We start from the raw sequence: 24,835 nt of genomic DNA, 5'->3' as shown, positions 1-24,835 counted from the left end.
AATAATTGCACACTACAAAATACCGGGTAGAGGATGCACGGCCCCAAAATGTATGTTGCATTTGGTTATTTATGTTGGTCACATGAAAAGTTGGATGTCAATAACATTAATCAAAACAGAGAGTAAATGAACTAGTATACATTTATTTATAACATCAAAGTATTTGAAAGTCTTTTATTGAAAGCACAGCAAAAATTAAGTAGATTCATCTGAAATTTTGTCATTTATTTTTTGAGTAAATACCAACATGGTAGTAAGGAACTATTTAGAAGCCTTTTATGTCTTACAAAATCAAATATTAATCCCCTACTTCTGTGGGGAGATGAATCACAAAATCTTGAAATCAAATCAATATATTTTTCAATTGGTACAAAAAACTTAACAGAGATTCTGGTAGATTTATTCAATATTATTAAAGCCTAAAAACCAGAATTCAAATAAGTTATATATTTAACATATGTTATGAATGTACATGTATAATGTATAAAAACCAGTTTGTATATCAAAGTTTTTCTATAGACATTTCGTTAGAACATAACTGTGTTCAAACTGTATCATATCTATACAATAAAATATGTTCAAATGTCATCAGAGAAAACTTGTCAAAGCATATAAAATGATTCTAATGCAGGTACAAAAATTAATTGGCACAAATGTGTTTTTTAATTATCACAAAGAAACTTGTGTTCACAACAAAGCTTTTCTTTAATATGGCAATGTTCATGAAATGAATTGATATGCATTAGTACTTAAATTGTGCATGCATGGTATCATTTAAATGATGTCTTATACTCAAGATAAACATGTCTGAAAGTCACCTTTTCTGCATGTATATGTATACATGTTATCTAAAATAAATGTTACATCCAAAACCAGGAGTTTATTTTCCTCTATTTTTCACTCTGTCGTACAACATACACTTTTTATCTCCTTTCACTTTGTTTTTGAGAGTAGATGGCATACAAAAACAGCCACACATCAACAGCTTGGTTGTTCATGATTTTGGTGAAGTTTTCTCCTTCATTGGGGATTCTTCCCACCAGGTCAGTCATCCATCCTGGGTAGGTCAGGTCAAGGTCATATTGAGGTGCTGACAAATATCCAATCATTGTGTCTCTTAGGCTGAGAATAGAAAGAGTGACAGGTAAGATAAATATCCAATCATAGTGTCTCTTAAGCTGAGAAAACAATTATATAAATATATAAATAATTTTCAATCAATGAAACTGCATGTTTATCTGAATTTTAATCTTTAATATTCCTCTTGTCAGAACTTACAAAGGATTATAAATATTCAGTCATATTAGGGTAATTATAAAATAAGTCTTATGAACTCCACAAAAACATTAATTTCCCATTTTTATGGAGAAAATTGACTGTGTCAGAGTAATTGCCATTTTTTAGAATTACTCTGACTGTTCGGTAAGAACAAAATTTTTTGTATTTTATTTAAATTAATGTGCAAGTTTTCTCCTACTTTCAACATTTTAATCAATTACCTGAGTTTGGACATGTCTAAATCATCATCATCTGTTCCTTTGGGAACTGTGATCGTCAACATGATACACTCAAACAGGGTCTCCAGTAGGAGTTCTAGTCTCTCTATGGAGAGTTCCTCGCAGAACATGGTGATGATGTCACGCTGATCAGGGTGGAGGTCCACCCTCAACTCACTGGCCACGCCCTCAAAAGCATCCTGAGAAGAGGCAAAATAATTAATCCTTCAAAGAGGCAAAATAATTAATCCACATTTTAACCAAGAAGAAGATTTTCATTACAATTACATGTATAATACGTGAACATGTTCCTTTTCAATTTAAACTCTATCTTGTATGACTATAGCCCTGAAATAATACAGTTAACTCAGGAATTGTTCTCATATATAAATTATAATATAAATTACCTCTTTGTGTGAAGCTTGTCTTTTGGTTTTCTCCATTGCCAATGTGATCCAAAGTGACTGAGCATGCTTACACACACAGGAAGATCTTGCCTAGAAAACAAACATAATTAAACTAAACATTCTGTTACAGTAAACTGAAACATACACCTGCCCCTCTTATTACTTCACATGTCATGGTCATATACAAGTGTCACAGATGTTGTGTTTTAATTTGTACATAAAATTGGCGTGCATTGCCAATCGAATGTGTTCCCTGCTTTTGTTTGTGTTGTGTGTCTAGTGTGAATGTTTTGAAAGATCATGTGACATTGTTTATTTTTGTATTTTCACGTGTTTCCGGTGAGCTGACCAATAACCGACTGTTTTATCTTATTAATATGCATGTTTTAATTTCTGCACCGAGTATATAAGCGCAGAACCCGCCAATTCTCGACCCCCATGCTTTTTGCCTTTACGGTAGAAGTCTGTACATGTATTTAAAACATAAAAGTATTCTGTAAAGTATTACTTGGAGTTAATTTAACTGGATTCCTGGTAAGCTTTCTGTTTACCTTTATTATAATTATTATATAAATGCATTTTATAATTTACTTTTATTAATTAATCCCGACAGCGAACAATCATATAATTTATGTGTTGTTAATGTCTGATATTAAATGTAAAGTATTCGTTTTGAGTGTGTATTGTGTTGTGAGAGTGTGTTTAATTTATACTTTGTAGGTTTTTTGTTCTAAGCACAGTAAATAAATATAGTTTGTGCCGAATCCAGTGTTGGATTTTTATCCTACAAAAGACCCAGTGACACAAGAAATCATGACATACATCCTTTTAAGGTGACACAAATATATGTCAAAAATCATAAACATAACATACATCTTAATATGTATATATATGGCCAACCTTTTGACTGGGGAATGGATTTTCCATTTTAAGAGTCTGAGTCATAAATTTTTCCAAGGACATGTTAGCATCACCCCCTACAGATTTCAGGAAGCTGATGGTAATGTCAAGCTTATCAAGAGTTTGACAGAGGTCAGGGTAAGCTCTGATCTCTTCACTGATCTGATTGGCTACTGCTGGGGTCAAAGGTTCCTGTGAATAAAATCAAAATAGTTAAGGAAAGGGAACAAATCACATGCACTTGAATAATTTTCTTTAGCATTAAATTTTATCTCTATTATCTGAACAGATATAGGTAAACAGTTATAATTTTCAGAGATGACAAAATTGGAAAAAATAGACTATTGGTATTTAAGAAGATAATTATTCCTTAAATTGCTAAGTTTTTGACAAACCTGTTTGATTTTCTGCCTGAGATGTCTAAACACCACTGCATTAGTTGTCTCTGATCTGTATGTCATCATTTCAAACTGCAAGACAATTTAATGTGGGTCAAATATGTTGCACATTAAAATTTCTGAGCTATAGTAACATTATTTGAACATTTTTGTACCAAAACTAATCTTTAACTAGAAGTGAAAAATTGTCAGATGTGTTTGTAGGACGTAATTCCTGAAGCAAAGAGCCCCCTTTTCTTAATCTTGAGGTTGACTTTGATTTGGCATGAAGGATAGACCTTAGCCAAATATTGTAGGAAGTATCTTATATATTTCAAGTTTCATCTAATTAAAAGTTAATTTATATATACAGGCAAATAGAGGATGAACCAAGAGCAATACACACTTCCCAATGGTTTAACCTGAAAGCGAACAGAATAAAAATCCCTAAAAATCCAAAACTTTTCTTATCAATGAACACTCTGTTGAGATAAACCAGGTAATTTTAAAACCATTACTTTATCAAATCTTTTTTTTTTCTGTAAAGTTTTAAGGTACATTACTTCAACCTTTATTTGAATGCACATGATATATCTGCATGATTTTCATCTGTTTCTCAACTTTGCTTAGTTATGTACCTCATAAACAGGCATGTCAATGACAGACTTGGAGAAAAGGAATCGGTCCATGAGCTGGCGCTCCAAGTCACCAAAGTTGTAATCTATCTTGGTTCCTTTGCCGACCTCAAAGGTGTAGTGACAATTGGCAATGACCATGGGGAGGATGTCTCTGTCAGGGTGGTAGCTGATGAGGTGGGCAGAGGTCACACCATTCACCTGAACCTTGGGTAGTTGATTATACCTGTGAAAATAGATTTTATTTATTATATTTCTTGAAGCATCTTTAAATCTCGTATAGACATCAAATATAAGGTATGAAGTTAAAAGCACCAACTGCATAAACCATGTCAAAAACAGTGAAATCAACTGAGCATCGATCATTACATATATTTACAGTAAAACACGCTTATGGCAAAGTTCTAGGGGCTTCCATTTTTGTTAAGTTCATAATATTTTAAAGCAATATTAAGGGAATGAAAATCACTTAGCTGTAAGCATAAATTCATAAAAAAACATGTTTGTTGTAACTGTGTTTTACTGTAATTTCAATTTATTTTCAATTAATCTCAAAATCTTTGTTCAAATGTTACAGCCAATACCCATAATTCTAAATTCATGATAGTACATCTGCATAAATACAATAAGTATTTAATATATTACATATATATGATAATATAATGTCACACAGATGTTTTTCAAACTACAAACCCTGAGTAGAGTTTTTTTTTTCAGGTACATGCCCTTGATTTGAAGCTTTGACTTTTACAGAGGAAATTGTCATTAATTTCCAGAACTTAAAATAATCCCATTTACTGCATCTGTAGAGAATCATAAAAATATCAAAACTATAGGCTTACTGCATTCTTTTCTTCTTGCAGTACTCCTGAAGGAAGTTATTTTGTTTCTTCAGTAAGAAGTACAGGAGGCCATAGGAGCAGAGTCCGGCATCCCTGAAGGTCGGTAACAATACAGATACGGGGTGACTCTCAGTAATCACCTTCTGACAGTACTCCTTAGGGACCTTACCTAGTCCTTCCAGGGTGGGAAAAGCTGCAACGATTCATACATTACGATATTAATCAAGTTTCAAGTTTTCACAATAATTATCAGAACAACTGAACCTATTCATTTTCAACTTTTTATTTCAGATTAGAAAGAGACATTCATTAAACGTTAAATTTTCCTATAAGGAAATTGAAAAGTCAAATGATTGAGTTTACTTAGCAAGGAAAATTAAGAATTACACCATGTGCACTGTCTCAAGATTTTACTTTAAATTATTAGCCTTAAATAAAAGTAGTTCTAAAATAAAGCTCTATAAAACTTACTGAATGTTAAAAGTTGTTCTCGCACACACTGCCATGCCTCAATGAAGTCCCTTACCAAATTCTTAATCTCTTCTGCTCTTCCCTCTAAAGTTGATTGTCAACAACAAAATACAACTGAACATAAGTCTAACAATTTTACTTAAAGTTATATGTGCATCAATAAGATATGGTAAATGTACTTTTTTTCCCATAATTCCACAGAATAACAATTTCTGTTCAATCTGTGGGTAGAAAATTAAGCAGTTTTCTTAGATTGCCTCAAGATACCTTAAATGCACTTTACGTACGCAAAAAAAAAACATAACTGCAAACATAATGTAAATAAATATCATGTGGGAAAAAAAGTACTTTTACCGTATTTATTTAATACAGTCAAACCTCGTTATCTCGAACCTGATGGGACCGAGAAAATACTTCAAGATATCTAAGGGTTCGAGATACCCAGGGTAAAATACTTAAGTCATAAGTAATTGGAACTTCCAAATCACTTGGACATATCCATGGTATTCGAGATATCAGTGTTTGAAATACCGAAGTTCAACTGTATACTAAATCATTTTTAATGCATCAGTTAATTTAACTTCAAACTATCGCAGTCTTCACAGAGGATGTACGAATTGCATATTTAATAAGTGACTACCTCTTAACAAATGGACAAACAACGTCTTAATGGTCAAATCCATTCATGGTATAATAAAAGATTTACCGTTTTCATAAGACTGTATCATGTCCTCAATTGTTATTGTTGTGGCCTCTGCTCTGTCCAGCTTTCTCTGGTATCTCTGTATCAGCATCCTCTGCAACTTTAGGATGTTTGGTACCAGGCGAATAGCTCTCAGGTGGTGTTCCTAAAATGAAAGGTCTCCAACTAGTTTTGGGACTGATATTGACATACTTCCACTTAATCCACTCACTTAAACTAATCCACAAAATGTAGGTCAGATGTAGCACTTGATGCATGCATCGAATCAAGCATCAATAGCATCAATATATGAACTGTATATACTGAAGTTCGGTTTGGATAATCCTACATAAGCCTAGAATAGACCTTATTGTTTCCCCTATTAAGTCCTGCATTTACTCAAAAAATGAGAGTAAGCATGAACATACAGGTACATCAGTGTTTACCTCTTGTAAAAACATGTGGAGGACTTGATGAGCCCTGCTCTGCACTTGTAAGGTGTGTAGTAAGTGGTCCATAGTTATCTGAGATCGGTAGCGCCACACAGCTGGAACATTGTGAAGAGTGCTTGGTGAGGAATGTTCAGAGGGAATGTCTATCTCAAATAACAAACACAGCAAAGGGTCTGAACCTGTGAAACAAGAAAGACCTTCAATGTTCTTATACTGTCTATTGAGACTAAACCATTTGTTACAGTTGTAGATCGAAACTTGTCTAGAATGTATATTGCTGATACAACATTTTAGAAAACATCCAGACATGAATTTACAGAAAATTAGGCTGGCTAAGCGTGACTCACCAAGTCTCTGGTCATTAGCAAGCTGTTTATTCACAGATTTCAGATAGCCATCCATTTCCTGAAAAAGAAAAGAATATTTATTTCCAACATAAATGTAGACCAAATAACAGTAAAATTCACAATACTGAATTCACAGCAATGACTTCCTTTGTGATATGAATAGTAAAGACTATAAATCCTTAATAAAATACCTGAAGAACTGGAGATAGATAAGTCTTGGTGAAATCATCTTCCCATTTTTTCCTGCTGTTTTTATTTGCCAAGATGCATATTTCTTGGTTTAAATGAGTGTCTGAAAGTAAGATTTTTTTTTACTATAAGTACTGCTGTTTATTTTGATAATTACAAATACAGTCATTTTGATCTTTTAAGAAATAAACCATGGATGTTGCATGCATCAGCTAGAGAAGAGTTTGGCTGGAGGAATTGTTGGTGATCGAGGACACTAATGCAACTATTAAGAAGATGGAGACTCAAATTGTCTTAAAGTTCTCATTTCACATATTTTCCCATGTAAAAATTCCATCATAATCAAGAAAGAAGACAACTTGAGAAGGGTTAAATTGATAAAGAACTTTAATGTAACCCCCTTCCCACCCACCACCCTATCAAGAACTTCCGTATGAAACTCACTTCTGTGTTTCTCCATGATGTCATTACAAATTCTATGTATCAGGATATAGACATCGTCCACGCTTTTTCCTATGGCTTTCTGGATAGTGACGAGATCTCTATCTATGTGTGCCCACAAGAATGGCAGGACTATTGCTGGATCCAAGTCTGGTTTTATTATGCTGTGTATAGCCTATGTAAATGGACATGAACAAATTAAATATACTCTAACAAAGGACCTTCCTTGTTAAAACTAGAAATCTGACCTGTCAGCAAGGGCCCCGCCGAGGGGTAGAAATATAAGGGTGTAGATTAGGGGATATGAGAATTTTACTTGATTTACAAAAATTTAAAAATATATAAAGAATAAGCATATTTAAAGAAGAATGAAGCATACATGTGTTTTCTAAAATGCCAGCCTTCAGTGAATGCAAATATCACCCAGGCTTGACCTTAACTTCAAAACAAATATCAGTTGCAGACAAAGGTGTTAATTAATCTTAAAAGTGACAGAAAGATAAACCCTCTAAAATTTTCTGCAAACCAGCAAGATAATCAATCCCAGGGGATTAATTATACTGATCTCTCAAACTTTTCTTCTAAGTTTACAATAAGATCTTTTTCAGCAATGATAGAATGAGGTTATTATCTGAATACCTGTTAAAATAAATAGTATTCTTGAATTTACATAAGGCAGAAAAAAAGAAACAAAAAAATAAAAAAATAAATAAAATCATAATAAAAAAGATATCTTTATTTACATGTATATCTTGTTTTTAGAATTCCATAAAATCATAACTCATTGTGTATTTTACCAAAATAAAGACTATGAACATTATTTAAATCCACATTTCAGAGAATGTAAACATCATTCAAAATTGACCTTAACTTCAAAACAAACTTCATTTGCAGACAGAGGTGTTAATTAATCTCAATGTGGCAGATAAAGATAAATGCTTTGGATTTTCTTCAAGAGGAAAGTTAATTAATCCCAAGAGACTCATTGCAGCCTTTCATAGCTTACAATAGGAACATTCTCAGCAGTTATCTCTCTTTGTCCATTCACTCTTATGCAAAGTTAAGGAATCTACCCCACCACCTCAGCTCCATACCGGATGACACAGAGAACCAAACTTAGCATCAAAATATGTCTTACTGCCTATTCAACCAACATACCAAATTTGAACTTAATTGGTCAACCCTAAAAAAAGTTATTAGAAAAAAACAGAAAATTTGTGGACGGAAGAATGACAGACGGACAGACAGACAGACAGAGTGATTACTATAGGGCACCCGCAAATCCTTGCGGGGCCCTAATTAAAATATTTAAAGATTTGCTCTTTAATGAAATTTACAATTTTATTCTGTAGGGAAAGCAATAATCCAAGAGAATGTCACTTAATACAAATTTTGCATAATTTTATCCCAACAGTCAGTGATAGCCCTTTCTAATGACAGATGTTATTTAACAACATGGTTGGAATAAAAACTTACAAAAATAACTTACTTGTAAGTTGACATTGGCTCCTAGGTACATGGCCATGTGAGTAAAGAGCCTGACTATGGCACACTCAATGGGAGACAGACTTCTCTCAGGACTGGCCACGGGTTGTCTCCCCTCTGCTCGACCCAAAATATGACCAGTGGCAGTCTGATCTAACCTGTCAAGATGGAATAAAGATATAGATTATATGTACTCAGAAAACCACTAAGGCTCTGCTCAGTCAACATTTCTACTTTTTATCTTCATTTTCATTAATACTTCCAAATTCCATCATTTCCTGAAAAGGCTGTGACATCCATTAATCACAATGATTTTTGAAAGTATATGATATAAATTTCTGCTTTCAGATTCAGATATGTTTGTGAACAATGTGCAGAAAATAAATAAAATATAAACAAACCCTTGGTCTAGAACATTGCCAGCTCGTAGCTGATAAGACTGACCCCCGATTTCTTGACCACATTCTTTACATCTGCCCACAGTGGCGGGTCTGCCACACTGAAATATAAAAGGGGCTTAGACTTACCCATCATGCAAATGATTGGTGGCTAAAAGTTTGTGACCTTCACCTCCTATCTCCATTCCGCAATCTTTACAACGACCTTTATAATACGGACGACCACACTACAATTTACAACAGTTTGGTGAAAATTTCAGTTTTCCATACTTTATTGCAGTGTTCTCTGGAATGTGTGCAGGCTCTCACTTATCGTAAGAAAATAAGTTAATTCTCTCCATAATATTTAAATATTTTTTTTTTCATAATTATTTATAAGAAATTATAGAAATTTAGCAAGTAAAATCATATATTACTTAAAGTTTGCTTTCAGACAAGAACTGATTTCATCTTTGGGTAAAAATGCTTCTAAATTTATTGGGTAAAAATGCTTCTAAATTTAGTACACACGCACATTAAAGCAAGAAAATATCAATGCTTTTGGAGGACATATATTCAAATACACTTGCAATCCTGCCACATAAACTATATATGGGTATTAAATAAAAATAGCAACAATCTGTTAGTAGAATCTACGTGATAAGTAAGAGACTTTGCTCCAACATACAGGATGCAAGCATACAGTGACTGAATCAATAATTTAATGGAATATAACTACCTCATAATATATGCACTATAATCATTGAAGTGTGGTCATCCAACAAAAAGACTAAAATCTTTGGCCTTAAAATTAAATAAATTCAAAAAATTTTTGGAATATAACAGTACATGTCATTTTGACATTATTGTTAAATATGTAGTAAATATTATCCATAAAGTAATTTTTTTGCATTCAAAATTTAAACTTCAAGAATAAAAAAATATTTTTGTAAAGGAAAAAACAACTGTAAACATGCATTCATATTGGGATAGTTTAAAAAAAAAAAGAAGTAACAACAAAACAAGCTTATTCAGAGAATTTGTGTCTCCCACACAAGGAAAAAAGAAAAGGGTGTGGAAAAACTGGGAAATAATGCAGATTGTGAAAGAAAAAAAAGTCAACCTTGACCTTTAAGCTTTTGGCCTTAAATTTTAAAGTTCAAGAAATTTATGACCTAAAGTTTCTTAAAGTTCGCAAAAACTGTCAGAAAAACTAAATGACATCTGAAAACTGTGTATGCAATATATATTTGTGACCCTGACCTTTGACCTCAAAGTCAATATGAGGCCATAGGGAGTCATAAAATTTCATTGCAAAACTCAAAGGCTTTTTAAGATATAGTCTGGAAGCAAAAGTGTTACACAGAAAGAATAAATGAATTTCTTAACTTGACCTTCAACCTTTTAGGTGCCATCCTTTTGCCAGAAGGAGTTGTGATAGTTAATTTTACTGAAGAAAGCTCAAAGAAAACTTAAGTTATCATCTGGAAAATGTGTATAAATTTCTGACCTTGACCTCTTAGGCCATTATGAGTTTCAATATCAAATTTCATTGCAAAGCTTTTTAAGACATTGGCCAGAAAGGAAAGTGTTACACACATAAAGAATGTATAAATCTATGTCCTTGATCTTTGGACCTCAAAATCAATAGAGGCCTTCTTTAGGCCAAAGGGAGTTTTGATATTAAATTTTATTGAGAAAGCTCAAAGAAAACTTGAGTTATCATCAGGAATCATCATTTGCAATGTATGAATTTCTGATCTGTATCTTTGACCTCAAAATCAATAAGGGTCTTTGTTAGAGTATTAGGTATTGTAATATAAAAATTCATTGCAAAAGCTCAAATGCTGTTTAAGATATTGCCCAGAAACAAAAGTGTGACACACATACTGAATGTATGAATTTATGACCTTGACCTTAGACTTTTTGACTCAAAATCAATAGGGGTCTTCTTTACGTCAAAGGGAGTTGTGGTATAAAATTTCATTGCAAAACATCAAAGGCTTCTTGAGATATTGTCTGGAAACCAATTGTCTGGAAACCAAAGTGTTACTCACAGACAGACAGACAGCTAGATGGAGAGACCCAAATTAATAACCCCCTCTTTCAGTGATGGGGGGGGGACAAAAACGTGCTTACTGAGAGAGAGAGACAGAGAGACAGAGAAAACCCATCAATGTGCAATTGCTAAGCAGCAAAGGATTTCAATTCAATGTGCAAAACAAGATATAAAATACTCACATTTAAGATAAAAAAAAATACTCACATTTCCAATTACATATGGATGACCATTGGGGCAACCTAAAAAAAAGGTTAGATAAAATCTTAAGATGTCATCTTTTGAAAAGTTGGCCACAAGTAGCTGCCTCAATCTTCTTGCTTTTTGTGGAAGTTACATATCACTTCAAACAAAGCATGTGCATTAAACAAAACATTCATAAATTCAGTACATATCAAATATTTTTTTTCCCTCAACACTTACGATAAAAAACAGGATTTTCATCGCCTCCTTGTCTGGCAGCCAGCAGTGCCTCCTTGATTTCTGCCACATCATCCTGTGGCATGGTGGGCAGAAAAGCTCTCTGGTAAAAATCATCCACACATTATATTTTCAGAATTTGATCATGCTTTTTCCATTCTAACATTCTAAAAAGTTCTTTTTTGTAATTTGCAGCATCATTTTTTAGTATTACATCTGATATATGTAACTGATTTTCTTCCTGGTGTTGATGCAACATTCATTATACATTTTAGAGAGCAGCAAAATTATAATTGCAATATACATTATTACAGCTATACAGTTACTTTATTTGCAAAGAAACTAACTTAAAGTTTCCCATCTGAAGTAATTCATTTTTAATTCAGTTTATCTATAATTAATATTCCCCATTAAAGTACAATTTGCATCCAAAAAATTTTTTTGACAAAAAACTCTATTACAACAGGAAACTAGTCCTGACACTACCCACCTGCATGTCCTGTGGTTGTTGAACCAGTTTGTTGAGGGGTTCTATGAGTGTCCTCTCCTCAGGGATTTGTAACAGTGTGATAAAGAAGTGGTTCAACAGACACACCGTACTCTGATGTCCGAGTTCCATTCCCTCCTGAACAGTCAGATGAGGGTTTCTCCTCCACAGAGCATTTCTACAGAGTGCTTCAGGAAGATTAACCTGGTAAACAACAAATAAAAAATCCATTAAATGAACAGATTTTGTCATCAGACAAATCATTCATGATGAAAGAATTAATATCACTTGACATTCACTTATCAAAGTGGAGGGATAAAAATACTGTATGTAAGCTGTGACCTTACGCATTGCTTACAGCAGGCAATAATAAAATTTAATATATTGCTCAATTATTTCCTTACCTGATTTGCAAACAGAGGATGTTGTGCCATAAACTGGTGTAATAGCTCAATAGCCTGTGAAGAAGAAAATGTAAAATTAAAATCATACATACTTGTGACTTCAGTTAATATCTTCTTATAGCATGAAATAACTAAGAGAATTTTGGTAACAATTGAATTTTATTCTCTGAATAAAGATAATTTCAAGATATTTAGAAATAGCAGCTTTGATAACCATTGAAATACAATGGCAGCAAATGTGGCTGAACAAGAACTTACAGCTGTAGTAACTCTTCTCTTGTTTTCTGGGTACAAATAAGACATGGTTATTTCCCTAAGAATAGCCAGGACAGTCAGTGTTCTTTTCTGGAAATCAGGTACCCTGACACTCTGAAAAGCAACATAAATTAAGACTACTTACATGTAGGTATACACTCCATTGAAAGTATGACATATTTTGCCTACGTTTAAAGCTTACTGACATAATTCATGAAACAAACATGTGCACCAACAAATGCTGTTTCCTGTTAAACTGATAATCGATCATCAGATTAACAGGATTATTTGATTAAATATTTATCATATTATATGAATTTATTCGTACTGCACACCATATTACATGTATGTAAAGCAAACTTCTAAATCTATTTAACACTAAGTTTTGATGATTATCATGTTTTACATCTTCCTATACATTTTCAATGAGTACATTGAATCTACCTCTATAGCAGTGTTGAATAACTCCATGTTCTGTCCTAGTGCTGCCTGGGTCAATTTCTCTCTCAGTGCTTTGTACTGGTCTCCACACACAATAAACCTGTCACTGCACTCAACAATCTGTGTCAAATATCAAAGATTCTTCTTATTCCATTGAAAACAATAGGTTCGGGCAATTTTCTATTTTCATTCATATGCATAAAAGTCAAGTAAAATATACAATATGTTCAGCAATTTGCATTTGTGCAACTCAAATATTTTTTTAATTGTACAACTTGATCTTTTACAACCCCTGTTTTTCACATAAACTGTAGAAACAATCTGTTATATAATTGAGATGGTTAGATGAATTACTGTGCTCATGCTGTTTATAATGAGATACCTCGTTTTTCTGGAGTTCTGGAACACTTAACCATCGAACTGTGGCAGCATCACTTGTCTTGCAGACTTTTTGATAGGTCTCCAACCCAAAGCATCGACAGAGATGTTTGATCAGGAACAACCTAAAAGAGCAGAAAATTTGAAAATAGTTTTTTCTTAAAAACATTTGCCTTAAAAAATGGAGAAATGTTACTTTAAAAAATTGTTTGCCCTCTACCAACCCACTGGCCATAAATGACCGATTCAAAACTATTTTTAACCTCTAGGATTAGATAATTTTTTTTCCTTTTTATCCTGTGTTTTCTCATCCCATCAACAAGTACATGTATGTTGAAATTTTTTTTTTTTTGGGGGGGGGGGGGGGGATTGGGGGATTTTTCCCAACTACCTACTAACCCAAACTTTTTTACCCTGACTCAGGAGAGGGCTAACAAACATTATCTTAAAGATGGCCGTAATATGATAAAATTTAAATACAATCTTACTTTGGCTGCTTTGACCCGCATTCATCACACAGCCTACCAGCAGCTTCTAAATTTATTGACCTCTCCACTAACAACTTGTGGAGGATCTCTGCCACAACAATCAGGCCAAACCTGGTCTCAGCCATACAATACAACTTCTCCACATCCAAACCCTCCTTCATCACCAGGTGAACATTGTGCTGAAGCATCTGGGTAGCCATCTTGATTTTAGATTTTTCAGGGTCTGCATTTTTGGTAACCTCTTGATGCAGGGAGTCCTTTTGTAAAAAGTTTATAAAATATTAGTATTGATACTCAGGCCACCTGTTTGGCTAATAAATGACAGAATAGAAAGAGAGAGAGATTCTAAATCATATTTACCTCTAGACAATTAATGACCAACAGAGAGAGTTCTATCATTTTGTCTTCATTTTCTTTGAGGGACATCAGCTCCTCCACTTGATCCAGATAAATCTGTAGACACTCGCTTACTTCTCCAGAGCTGAATAGCAAGATCAAAGCAAATGTTTTCATTATCATATTAAACATTCTTTATCTTTCAAATCTTCAAAAATGCAGCAGAAAATTATTTTCAATTTTTTTTTTTTTTTTGCAAAGGCTGGATAATATAGGGGCATGTAATTGGTAAGGAAAAATTGATACATTCAGACCCTGTCCTTAGATTAAAAGTTTAGTGAACAAAAACCCACCTGGTCCTTATAAGATGTTGTAGGAGGAAGGATCGTAGGACTGGTGTAGGATCAATGCCTTCCTCAAACACTGACAACTCTTTACTGGCCATTCTTCCTCCCTGTCCTCGTCTAGCTGTGGTCGTGATGTAAGACATCAGCTTCTGAACCACGTGACTGGACGGTGGCTCATCATCAGTGAAACACAGCTGGGACACCAGATCCATGAAGAAACTGTTACAGTGTCTTTGGAAAACCCTTAATTGGTGGAGCTTAAGGCTGAAATAAAATTGACTAGAAATTTTAAACAAATATCTCTTTTTTATACTTGTGTCACTGAAATTGTATGTTCATAAAATCACAATTTAAAAGCTCATTTGGAGATTTCAATATAGTAAACAAATTTGAGACAAGAGAGTTTAAGTTAACTTTTCAGATTCCTGCTTTTTATTATACTCATTTTTAAAAATAATAGCAATACTTCCACTGATCATGACAGAGAAGATTATATTATAACCAAACATATAATTGCACTTACTTTTTGGTGTTGTCTTGATGGGGATTAAAGTGATCAGGAATTTCATCATGACAGACAGGACATTCCCCGGCCCCTAAGATCTTCATATCGTTGTAACACTTGATACAGATGACATCCTTACAGGGGAGTTGTATAGGTCTCTCTGTGATCTCACTCTCACAGGCTTTACAACTATCCAGCCTCCTACAATGTATCCCACTAAAGATTTAGTATGCACTAAAGGGAACTCAAAGACTCACTCAGAAAACATGAGGTTTCTGGCTTCTTAGTAATACAATCCTCTGTTCTGCAGCCAAACTGATCCTGAGACAATTACAACTTACAGTATTGAAAGGGATATACAAGAATGTCCCAAAGCTAAACCTGCATGAGCCAGACCTTCCAGAGACAACTTAACAGTATAATCTCCTTTTTAATGGAATTACTTTTCATTATTTCAGTAAACGATGTTAATAATTTAAATAGGTTTAAACAGAGCAATAAGACCTTAAAACTCAAATGAGTGACAGTGTGTAATAATTCTTGTTTACCCAAATGCTGTGGTGACTGCCTTTTTCATGCACATTTTTAGGAATTTCTCCACCTTCTCCAAAGCTTCAATGTTCTTGAAGTCTACATTATCTTTGAGCATCTGTTAATGAAACAAAAATGATAATTATGATTTTTTTTTTTTACCAGTTGACTTTACGTGTAAGTATTTTAACTGTTAATTGCAAAACAAAAATGACAATTACTTTACATCTTGAAATCATAATATTTCTATGACAATTATAGGTCAGTCTATCTTTTCCACATATACTATTTCAACCACATGATATTGGAAAGCTCAGTGAGATTTTGTTAAAATTGTAACTTTAAGTTATGTTCTATCATTCAAGTTAGAATACCTACCACCCATAGCGTCTTGCATCTCTCCACTGGTATAGTGGTGTCCTCAGCACAGACATGCTGAAGAAAAAGCTTCATGACTATAACCTTGGTCCATTGGTGTCTGAAACAAAAAGTAGAAATAATTGAATCAGATGCAAACAGCTCATGCAAAAGACAACAGGAACTTCCTGAGGTGCAATACATGTACATTATTTAACCTATTGGACAAATCAGAATTAATTTCAAAAGATTCCACCTCCATCTAAATCCATTTGAAGAAAGTAAATCTATAACCATGTTACAAGCAAAACATAACATATTCATGCTTATAATGAAGTCATGTATTCTTATAACTAGTAATATGACGAAAATTTAATAATAACAGATAAAATTTCATCTGTCTTTGGTAATTTGCTTTAACTCTATATTTCTGTCATTTATGTATTCAGTAAATATTGAAATTTTAAAGAGAAAGTGTTTAAGTACTTGTTCACTGCAGCCCATCGAGCTCAATGTACTTACAATTTAGTTCCTACTTTACATACAAATTCTTATACATGTGAATTATTTCTGTATGCAGTTTACCCGGCCTCCTTAATTCCCTCCCTACACCGTCTCCCAAACTCCTCCACTCCTGATGGATCCACTTCCTGTACAAACTGTCCCAGAATCCTCTCCACCACTGGTCGGTACTTGAGCACCTGTTTCTGCCAGTATTGTCTGCCCCTGTAGTCATTTAGTGAGTCCTTCCCAGGCTCAAATGATTGCAACAACAGGTAGAGGCCAAGTATATCCAGGGTCTGAAAAGTGAAGCAAATTTATCATTTTGAGATTTAACTTAAAATTAATTGATACAACCATGCAAACCATGATAGACATGATATGGTAAACAAAACATTCATATTTATTCGTAAAAATTGTTTACACAATCATATAAACATTTGAGACTTTGAACCTAGCTGCTTAAAAGATGTTGAGTCAATTTATATTCTTCCACCACTTAAAGTTATGGTGATAATCGACCTAAACAAAAATTGCAATATTTCCAATAAGCTAAGACTGATGATTGGAAATTTCATAACAAAAGCATTTTCATCATTACCAGTTCTTCATCAGTGACTAAGTAGAATTGAGCACTTTTCTGCTGGAACTCAATGATTTTGGCACTACACTCAGGCCAGACTCGTGTAATGCTGGCAAAATTCCTCAGACGAGGTACAGATTTATTGTGTACAGCATGAATTGCTACAAAGTTCATCACAACACTCTGCAGTCCTTCTCTGAAGTCCATATTCATTCCATTCAGTAAATTTTCATACACCAGCTAAAATGAATATAATAAAGTTTATCATGACAGTAATCATATTCTGCCATAAATCTTAAAAAAAACTTTTTCAACTTAATGAAAACTTAAGTTTTCTTTTTTATTTAATTTTTTTTAAATATTTTGAACTTTTGAATTTTTGAGACTTACCCTATGTTCCTCCACACTGGTCACATGATACACCATATGAACAAAATCGCTGAGATATGGCTTCACAAATTCAGACACCGTGATTTCACAAAGACATTTTTGAAGAGCTTTTCCAATAGGTGTGTTCTCTATGATATTTGTTATTCTCTTCACCAATTCTTGAATTGCTTCTGCAAAACAATTTCTATATATATATGACCCCAGGGGCTCTGCATATGGCACTATATGTTATTAATAATTATTACTAAACACACAATAAAGCCATTGTTTAGGCAACTGTTCATGATTGTTTAATATTCAATCTCTAAATGCAGACATAAAGTCACTTTATGACAAATCATTATCGGAACAAACATTGCTTCAAATATATGTTCTTGAAATAAGCCATGGCGATTATGTACCAGGTTTTTCAATATCTTGTGAAGTCCTCATGGTTCGGTCAATCAGTTTGTAAATCAGCCAGGAAAATGGCATCTGTGCTGTAAATTTCTGTCCATCACAACCCGTCCCCCTCACCATCACCTCGGGAAGTTCCTGGTGTCTTTTGGGGGACACAATCATGGAATACTCGATCTGTGTGGCTGAGGGGTCATTAATGATCTCAAGCCAAAGTTTGTGCTCCCAGGTGTCTGGGTCAGTTTTAATCAAAAGGTCAAGGTTATTGTTGGTGTCCACTTGTGCTATGATGCCAGCTAAGATGGGGGATAATTTCTTAATGATGCACTGGTTTCGAGCTCTTCTGCATGTCAGAATACAGCATATTTTAAACAGTTAATAGCTTCAAGTGGTGAAAAAACATACACAATAATTACGATGACTCTTAATACAATCAAGCATATTTGTTTTTGTGCTTTTCTAATGTCAACCGATGAATACAAATCACTATAAAGGCATTACATGTAAGAATTTCTGATTCCAAAATGATCAATGTTTATATACATGTATATATATATATATATATATATATATATATATATATATATATATATATATATATATATATATATATATATAACCTGAATGTCCCTGCTCTTTTGATACAGTCCCTGTTGATGGCATCTGAATAGAGCCAACTCTCAGCAGACTGCCCCGTGGTCTCCTCTTTCTCCTTCACCAGAGCCGCAAGGTGGCGCCCTACTCCTTTCATGAATGTCACTTTTTCTGTGAAACATTATTAATTGTGATAGATTATATAATCATCAGATATCAATAATAATTATAGAAACTAACATTTTTTAATTCTGACAGTGTATTTGTTTGTTGAAAAATTAATTATTAATATACAGACTAAGTATTAAATAAAAAAAATTAGACCTTTCAATGCTAATCAAATTGAAGAACATTGAAGAACATTAAAGAAACAAGAGGCACATCCCCTAAAAGTTCACTTGATTATTATTCAACAATGTAAAAAATTCACAAAATGGCAATTTATAACCAGAGTAAACTGAAAGATAAGATATGTTACTCAAACAAGAGAAATAAAACAGGGATCAACAACTTTGAAAGTAGACCTATTTACTTGCCTGTATGTGTCAATGCGAACTCTTTCACTATCACCAAACTTAACATTACAACAGTGACTTCGCATAATACACAGTACAGTGTTTACAAAGAAAACCCAATAAAATCTCTCCCCTCTATTCGCCTCTCTACTTTTACAATAATTAACATTCAATGTACTAATATTACGTATGTTTGTCTCATTTTTATTTATCAATTTTTACACGTCCACACGAGCAATAAGAGCTTTAAAAGTACTTTATATATACATTTTAAAAATTCTTGCATTATTATATATTTCAATTTGTACATCAATTACATTTTTTACAGGGATAAATTACTTACTCTGATTATTAATTACCATTTTTGGAAATTTTACAGGGTAACTTTCAGGCAATCAGCCCCGCCCTGATTCCAGGACCCAAAACCCAGGGACCATGAATTTCTAACATTTGGAAAGACAGTCTTGCTCATCATAAGCATGTACTACGTTTTCTGCTAAGTACCTATGAGAAAGAAAGAATATTTTCAAAGAATTTTGCATTTTCACTTTATGATCAATAGAACCCCGCCCTTAAAAAGCACACTCCAGTATTTCTGACGCATAGGTCATGAATTTCGGAATAAGCACTCTTGCTCATCATAACCGTAATATTTAGAGAAGACGATTTTCAAAAAAATAATGCATTTTCATTATATGATTAATAGATCCTACCCTAACACCAGAACGCAGGGAATACACATTTCATAATTTTGGAAGAAATAACCTCGTACATCATATTTGTGTACTTAATTGGTCTGCTACATAAAGCAGAAAGAAGAAGACTTTAAAAGTATTTATATATTTTCACTACATCTATAAAATTTCATCCTAACACCAGAACGCCTTTGCATCACCCAGGGACCACAAATTTTAAAAAAATATGAGAGGGCATAAGTAAGCCAACAGTTTGACTGCTTGAAGCCCAGGAGTAAAGAAGGTTTTCAAAGATTGCACTTTTTTTTAAAATTGGCTTAACTCTTAGGCAAAGGGGAGGCAAAGACTATAAAATCATTTTTTTATTATTTTTCCCATATATGACATACAGATAACGAAAGGTCACCTGAGTGACTAAAATCTTAGTATTTATTTCCGTGGACATAAAACAGAAGTATTTACTTCATTTTGAATGAAATTAATTGAAAATTTAGATCATAAATGGTAACGAAAACTAACATCTGACAAGATCGTACCTTTTTTTGCCTGATGTAGAAGCTCTAGCAGAATTTTCACTCTCTCTGTTGTCCTGGATGAGTCCTCAGCTGGATCTTTCACCATGGCCAGGGCTGGATGTGCTGACAGATTCATCAAATCCAGAAAACTGGGCATTTTATCATCATCAGGTCGAAGGTCATCAATGTGGACAGAGTGCCATAAACCACACTAAGAAGAAATATGCCTAATTATTATTATTTTTAAATCCAATAGGACTTTAACATGTATATGGTATGTTAATTTAATTAAACACTTGGCCAACAAAAAGTTGACAAGTTAAAAAGCTGAATCAGGTTTTACTGGTGACAAAACCAGCAAATACAAATAAATGTAATAATGTTCATAACACTTCACGTGTTAACCATAATACTCATCTCAATAGTTCAAACGAACAAATGAGATCAGATGGTTTGACATTTAACACATTTAATATTTCAGATTTTAGTAGACCTATGTCAAGGTTAGAAAATTCTTCTTCCGTTGACCCTGCATATCAAATACAGGACAGTGGTTCTTCTTTAAACACAATATCGAGTACAAATTTATCCGAAATGCGTGATAATTTGTCGCGAGGTAGTGAATCGAGCCCGTCTACTATTCAACCAAGTTTAAGACGTTCCACAAGAGTTAAAAATCCTCCTGATAGATACGGAAATTGGGTTGTAGGGGAGCATGATGCTCAAGTATGGTATGTGTAGGAGGAGAATGTCACAGGATTATTACAAGGATTAGATTTCAGATAGTATATTCCAGATAGTTAGTTGTATATAGTTTTATGAAGTAGATATCTAAAGTTGATATTTTTAGGATGTATGTGATAGTTGATAGTTTTATGACTAACATGATCGCTAGTTGATCATTTACCTAGATTTCAGGATACTTTATTAATCATGGATTGCTTTTCAGCTTAGCCATTCATGATTCCAGTTTTAGGACAATAATACATTGATATGAATTGAATGAATGATTTTGTATTTCAGCTTGTGCTAATACGAAATGCTTTCTGTTATAGAGCAGAAGATGTTGCAAAACATTAATTATCAATTATATGTATGTTGATATTTTTAATATTTAATATTTTCATTTCATTTGATATATATTTTTTACATGTAATTTGATGAAATGTAAGGACAAATTTTTCTCAAAGAGGAGGAGAATGTCACAGGGTGAATTATAATTAATTAATTAATATTACTAATTATCATTCATATCATATTCATACATTTGTCTAAGGCATTATATTATTATAGTAACTAGTGAATTCCGTTCTCACTACGGAATTTATTCATTGCCTTATTCATTCATTCATTCATTCATTTATACGAGTGAGTGGTCAGTGAGAGTACGGGTGTGTGAGTGGTCAAACTGGTTTTACTCTGTCCCCTGCGCATTCGCGCCAATACTAATTCTCGAGCAAACCAATACGCAAGTTTCGAGATTATCTCCCTTGGTGCGCTCTTTTGTTACGGAGGGGAGTTTTGTTTCCGCTTAAGCAGGCAGGTGGGACAGTTGTTTATAAATTGGATACATTATGTAATAGTGTTGGATTTGTACAAAAATAAAGTAACAGAACTTGCCAGAATATATGTTTTAACTTTTATTTAAATTTGTTATTCAAAACCTAGATCCACCCCTTAGTTCTCCCTTACCTGTACATACTTATATATATACCTAAGGGCATTGGTCAGGTGTTTTGGAAGTGGTTATTGTTATTTTGGTTTTTATTGGTTATTGATTTGAAAGGTCTGATTCTATTGGTTTTATTGACTGGGTTGGAGTTTTCCCGCTTTATTATGAGCATTCTTTGTTCAGAGGTTGATTTGACCAGACCACATATATATATATTCATAAAAGACATTTTTGACTTTGGACAGATTCCCATTTCTGGTAAGTTACTAATATTATTTCATATTTTAAATGTTCATCCTATAGTATGCAAAAGTTATTTCCATTTGCACTTACTAAAGTGAATGAATGAATTTGAAAGAAAGTTATTTTATGATGTATATTTATTATTGATAACAAGATCAATATTAAGTATTTAACAGAAGTAATTTGATGTTTATCAGATTATATGTTTTTATGATGATCAAAGATATATTTGATGATATTGTTCAAAGTGAGCAATTGATATATTTTTAAGGGGTCTTATTTTTAAATAAATTGTAATAAATTACAGATCACCATTCATGTAGATACTTCTATATTAACAATTTGTGGGAAAGCCTATTCCCATAGAATGGTGAGATTTAGATTTATATGTTTTTAATCTTAAATATTTTTTTATGATATTATGGGAGTAATTAATATGTAAAGATTTATATATTCGAGAGTTATCTCCCTTTGATGACAATGTAAATATAAACGATGATAATTCAATAATTATCTTCATGTGAAATAATGAACATTGTGTGTGATAAATATTTACATTATATTTATTGTTGTTTTTATGATATTTACAGGGCTTACATAATACAACACAATATATACATAATCACTCCACTGTGCAATAAATCTGATGAACCCTGACAGGAGTGTTGTGTTATATACTTCCATAGTGATACCCCTGTTACATTTTGGCGCCCACGTTGGGACACAGTGGCTTTGAGTGCAGACTGGAGACGAGTGTATGGTGTGTGGTACGTTTACGGGTCCATGGAGATCGTCAGGCCGTCAGTGACGCATGAACTTACCTGTGATGACTGTGTGTATCCACCCAAGTTACAAACTTTGATCCGCGCCTAACAAGTGACATTCTGAAGGATCATCAGTGACACCGGTGTTGTGCATTTGAGACTGCATGCAATATTTAATCTGTGATATTTATCTTTACCAGCAGGTGAGTTACATGCATGTTTATAAACTGTAGATTTAACTTGGTGCACCGTTAGAGTTGAATATGTAAAAATATATATATATATTTTTTTTCTTTGTAAAGAATTTAATATTCACGATCGATCAGTGGTGTAAATTTTTTTAATAGGCCTACATTTAGCTAGCTAGTAATATTTTTATAGATCAAAGTTGATCATTGTCTGTCTGTTCTGTCCGTCATAACTGGGTTTGTTATTTTTTTTTTTTTTTTTTTTTTGTGCACATATTGGTATAAGAACTTTAAGATGTAAGAAGAACTACAGTGAGAGTGAGAGAATGGGTAAGTTGTGTAATTAACAGTGCAAATATTTCCCTCATTCCATTCCCAGTGTTAATTAGTAGCTAATTGCTATATCTTTCATCTGACATTTTACAGACAAGACAGTAAGACTACAACAGTTGAATTTACTAGTTATATTGGTCGTATTCAAGTCAGTTGATCTGAGTTTGTCGTGATATTTTGTGAGGTCATTGTTGCTTCAGTTTTATCAGTGGTTTTGTAATTGTCTGGAAGTTAAAACACCCTATTACCCAAAATACCATTACCTCTGCATTGTACATATTATTTATTGTTTACAGTAGTGTTTGTATAATTTCATTCGTATCAATTTAGATCGGGTTCGGTTTCTTATCCGCATTTCAGTCGAGTTCGGTTTTGTTTTGCGAATTCCGATCGAGCTCGAAATCCGTTTCATTCATAAACCGGAAGTTTACAAAACGTGATTCGGTAATTCTTGATTTTTTTTTGTTTTCAGCACTTTAATTTTGTTTTAAAACTTCAACAACAATCTTTGCATTCAGTTTTTGTGTTCTTGTGTTGTTATCTCAAAGATTCCTACGTCTCAGGTAAATATTTCTGCTTAAAACCTTGTGTTTATTTGATTATTTGCACTTCATTTCTTCAACATAAAATCAGCTGATTTTGATCGACAAATAAGTTCATAGTGACAAAGATATCTGTTTATTTTCAGTATTGAAATTATTCGCTGATATTTTTGATCTGTTCTTGAATTGTTTCACGCTTACCAAACTTGCTTAATACAGTGCAAAGAATTAAAAGTTATCTTTATTGCAGGTTGTAAATTGCATTTTGTGTTTCAGCCATAAGATAAAATATTTTGAGTGCATTTATTGACCGGAAGTGCAACACTTAGCGGAAGTGCATCCCACTTTCATTTTCTATTTATATTTTGACTTTGTTTATACTTTCCCAAAGATTATTAGTTCATTCTGAACTACCCTCCTGGAATTATTTGCAATTTTATTTCACCATGAGATAAATTACAGGTACAAACAGTTGCTTTATTTTGAATATTGTGTATTATTCTGCAGCATTGTAAATATTGTGTACTATTATTTGTGTTACCATACAATTATTCAACAATCATGTCTGAAGAAGCAGCGATGACGAAGGAGGAGGTGAAGAACATGCTTATTGCCTGGAAGGCAATGAAGTTGAAGCCTAAGGCTGATACCCCACAGGACTTCATAGACTGGATGACAGCTACATTTATTAAGGAAGAACCTACAGAGACAACTGAATCTCCAAGCACAACAGCTTCCAGTAACACAGCTCAACCTCCACCATCTTCTGGGAAACCTATGCCTTACACTCCGTTC

The 24,835-nt window shown here is 33.3% G+C and overlaps 1 protein-coding gene across 1 annotated transcript in view; it reads right to left on the bottom strand.

Annotated features, from left to right (window-relative positions):
- Positions 1-465: 465 nt before the first annotated feature.
- The window catches only part of LOC133178456 (E3 ubiquitin-protein ligase RNF213-like), a 173,737-nt gene continuing 149,367 nt past the window's right edge, over positions 466-24,835 (bottom strand). Inside the window, exons 47-80 of the mRNA XM_061313153.1 lie at positions 20,320-20,509; positions 18,600-18,744; positions 17,985-18,322; positions 17,584-17,753; positions 17,212-17,433; positions 16,695-16,909; positions 16,131-16,230; positions 15,770-15,870; positions 15,240-15,422; positions 14,723-14,980; positions 14,394-14,514; positions 14,034-14,290; positions 13,550-13,670; positions 13,171-13,287; positions 12,730-12,840; positions 12,472-12,525; positions 12,071-12,271; positions 11,584-11,683; positions 11,368-11,402; positions 9,252-9,349; positions 8,729-8,882; positions 7,243-7,414; positions 6,801-6,901; positions 6,610-6,667; positions 6,257-6,441; positions 5,835-5,976; positions 5,129-5,212; positions 4,658-4,850; positions 3,819-4,041; positions 3,199-3,273; positions 2,804-2,995; positions 1,904-1,993; positions 1,500-1,696; positions 466-1,122 (exon numbers count right to left, since the gene is read on the bottom strand). Of these exons, the coding sequence (XP_061169137.1) occupies positions 924-1,122; positions 1,500-1,696; positions 1,904-1,993; positions 2,804-2,995; positions 3,199-3,273; positions 3,819-4,041; positions 4,658-4,850; positions 5,129-5,212; positions 5,835-5,976; positions 6,257-6,441; positions 6,610-6,667; positions 6,801-6,901; positions 7,243-7,414; positions 8,729-8,882; positions 9,252-9,349; positions 11,368-11,402; positions 11,584-11,683; positions 12,071-12,271; positions 12,472-12,525; positions 12,730-12,840; positions 13,171-13,287; positions 13,550-13,670; positions 14,034-14,290; positions 14,394-14,514; positions 14,723-14,980; positions 15,240-15,422; positions 15,770-15,870; positions 16,131-16,230; positions 16,695-16,909; positions 17,212-17,433; positions 17,584-17,753; positions 17,985-18,322; positions 18,600-18,744; positions 20,320-20,509 (5,202 nt within the window). The 3' untranslated portion in view covers positions 466-923. The remainder of the gene's footprint in view (positions 1,123-1,499; positions 1,697-1,903; positions 1,994-2,803; positions 2,996-3,198; positions 3,274-3,818; positions 4,042-4,657; positions 4,851-5,128; positions 5,213-5,834; positions 5,977-6,256; positions 6,442-6,609; positions 6,668-6,800; positions 6,902-7,242; positions 7,415-8,728; positions 8,883-9,251; positions 9,350-11,367; positions 11,403-11,583; positions 11,684-12,070; positions 12,272-12,471; positions 12,526-12,729; positions 12,841-13,170; positions 13,288-13,549; positions 13,671-14,033; positions 14,291-14,393; positions 14,515-14,722; positions 14,981-15,239; positions 15,423-15,769; positions 15,871-16,130; positions 16,231-16,694; positions 16,910-17,211; positions 17,434-17,583; positions 17,754-17,984; positions 18,323-18,599; positions 18,745-20,319; positions 20,510-24,835) is intronic.

Source organism: Saccostrea echinata, unplaced genomic scaffold, assembly GCF_033153115.1.
Source record: "Saccostrea echinata isolate AGI-Se365-2 ecotype Australia unplaced genomic scaffold, CSIRO_AGI_Sech_v1 ptg000003l, whole genome shotgun sequence".
NCBI classification, from domain to species: domain Eukaryota; kingdom Metazoa; phylum Mollusca; class Bivalvia; order Ostreida; family Ostreidae; genus Saccostrea; species Saccostrea echinata.
Note: the sequence above shows the minus strand (reverse complement) of the source record. Positions and strands in the feature narration are given on the sequence as shown.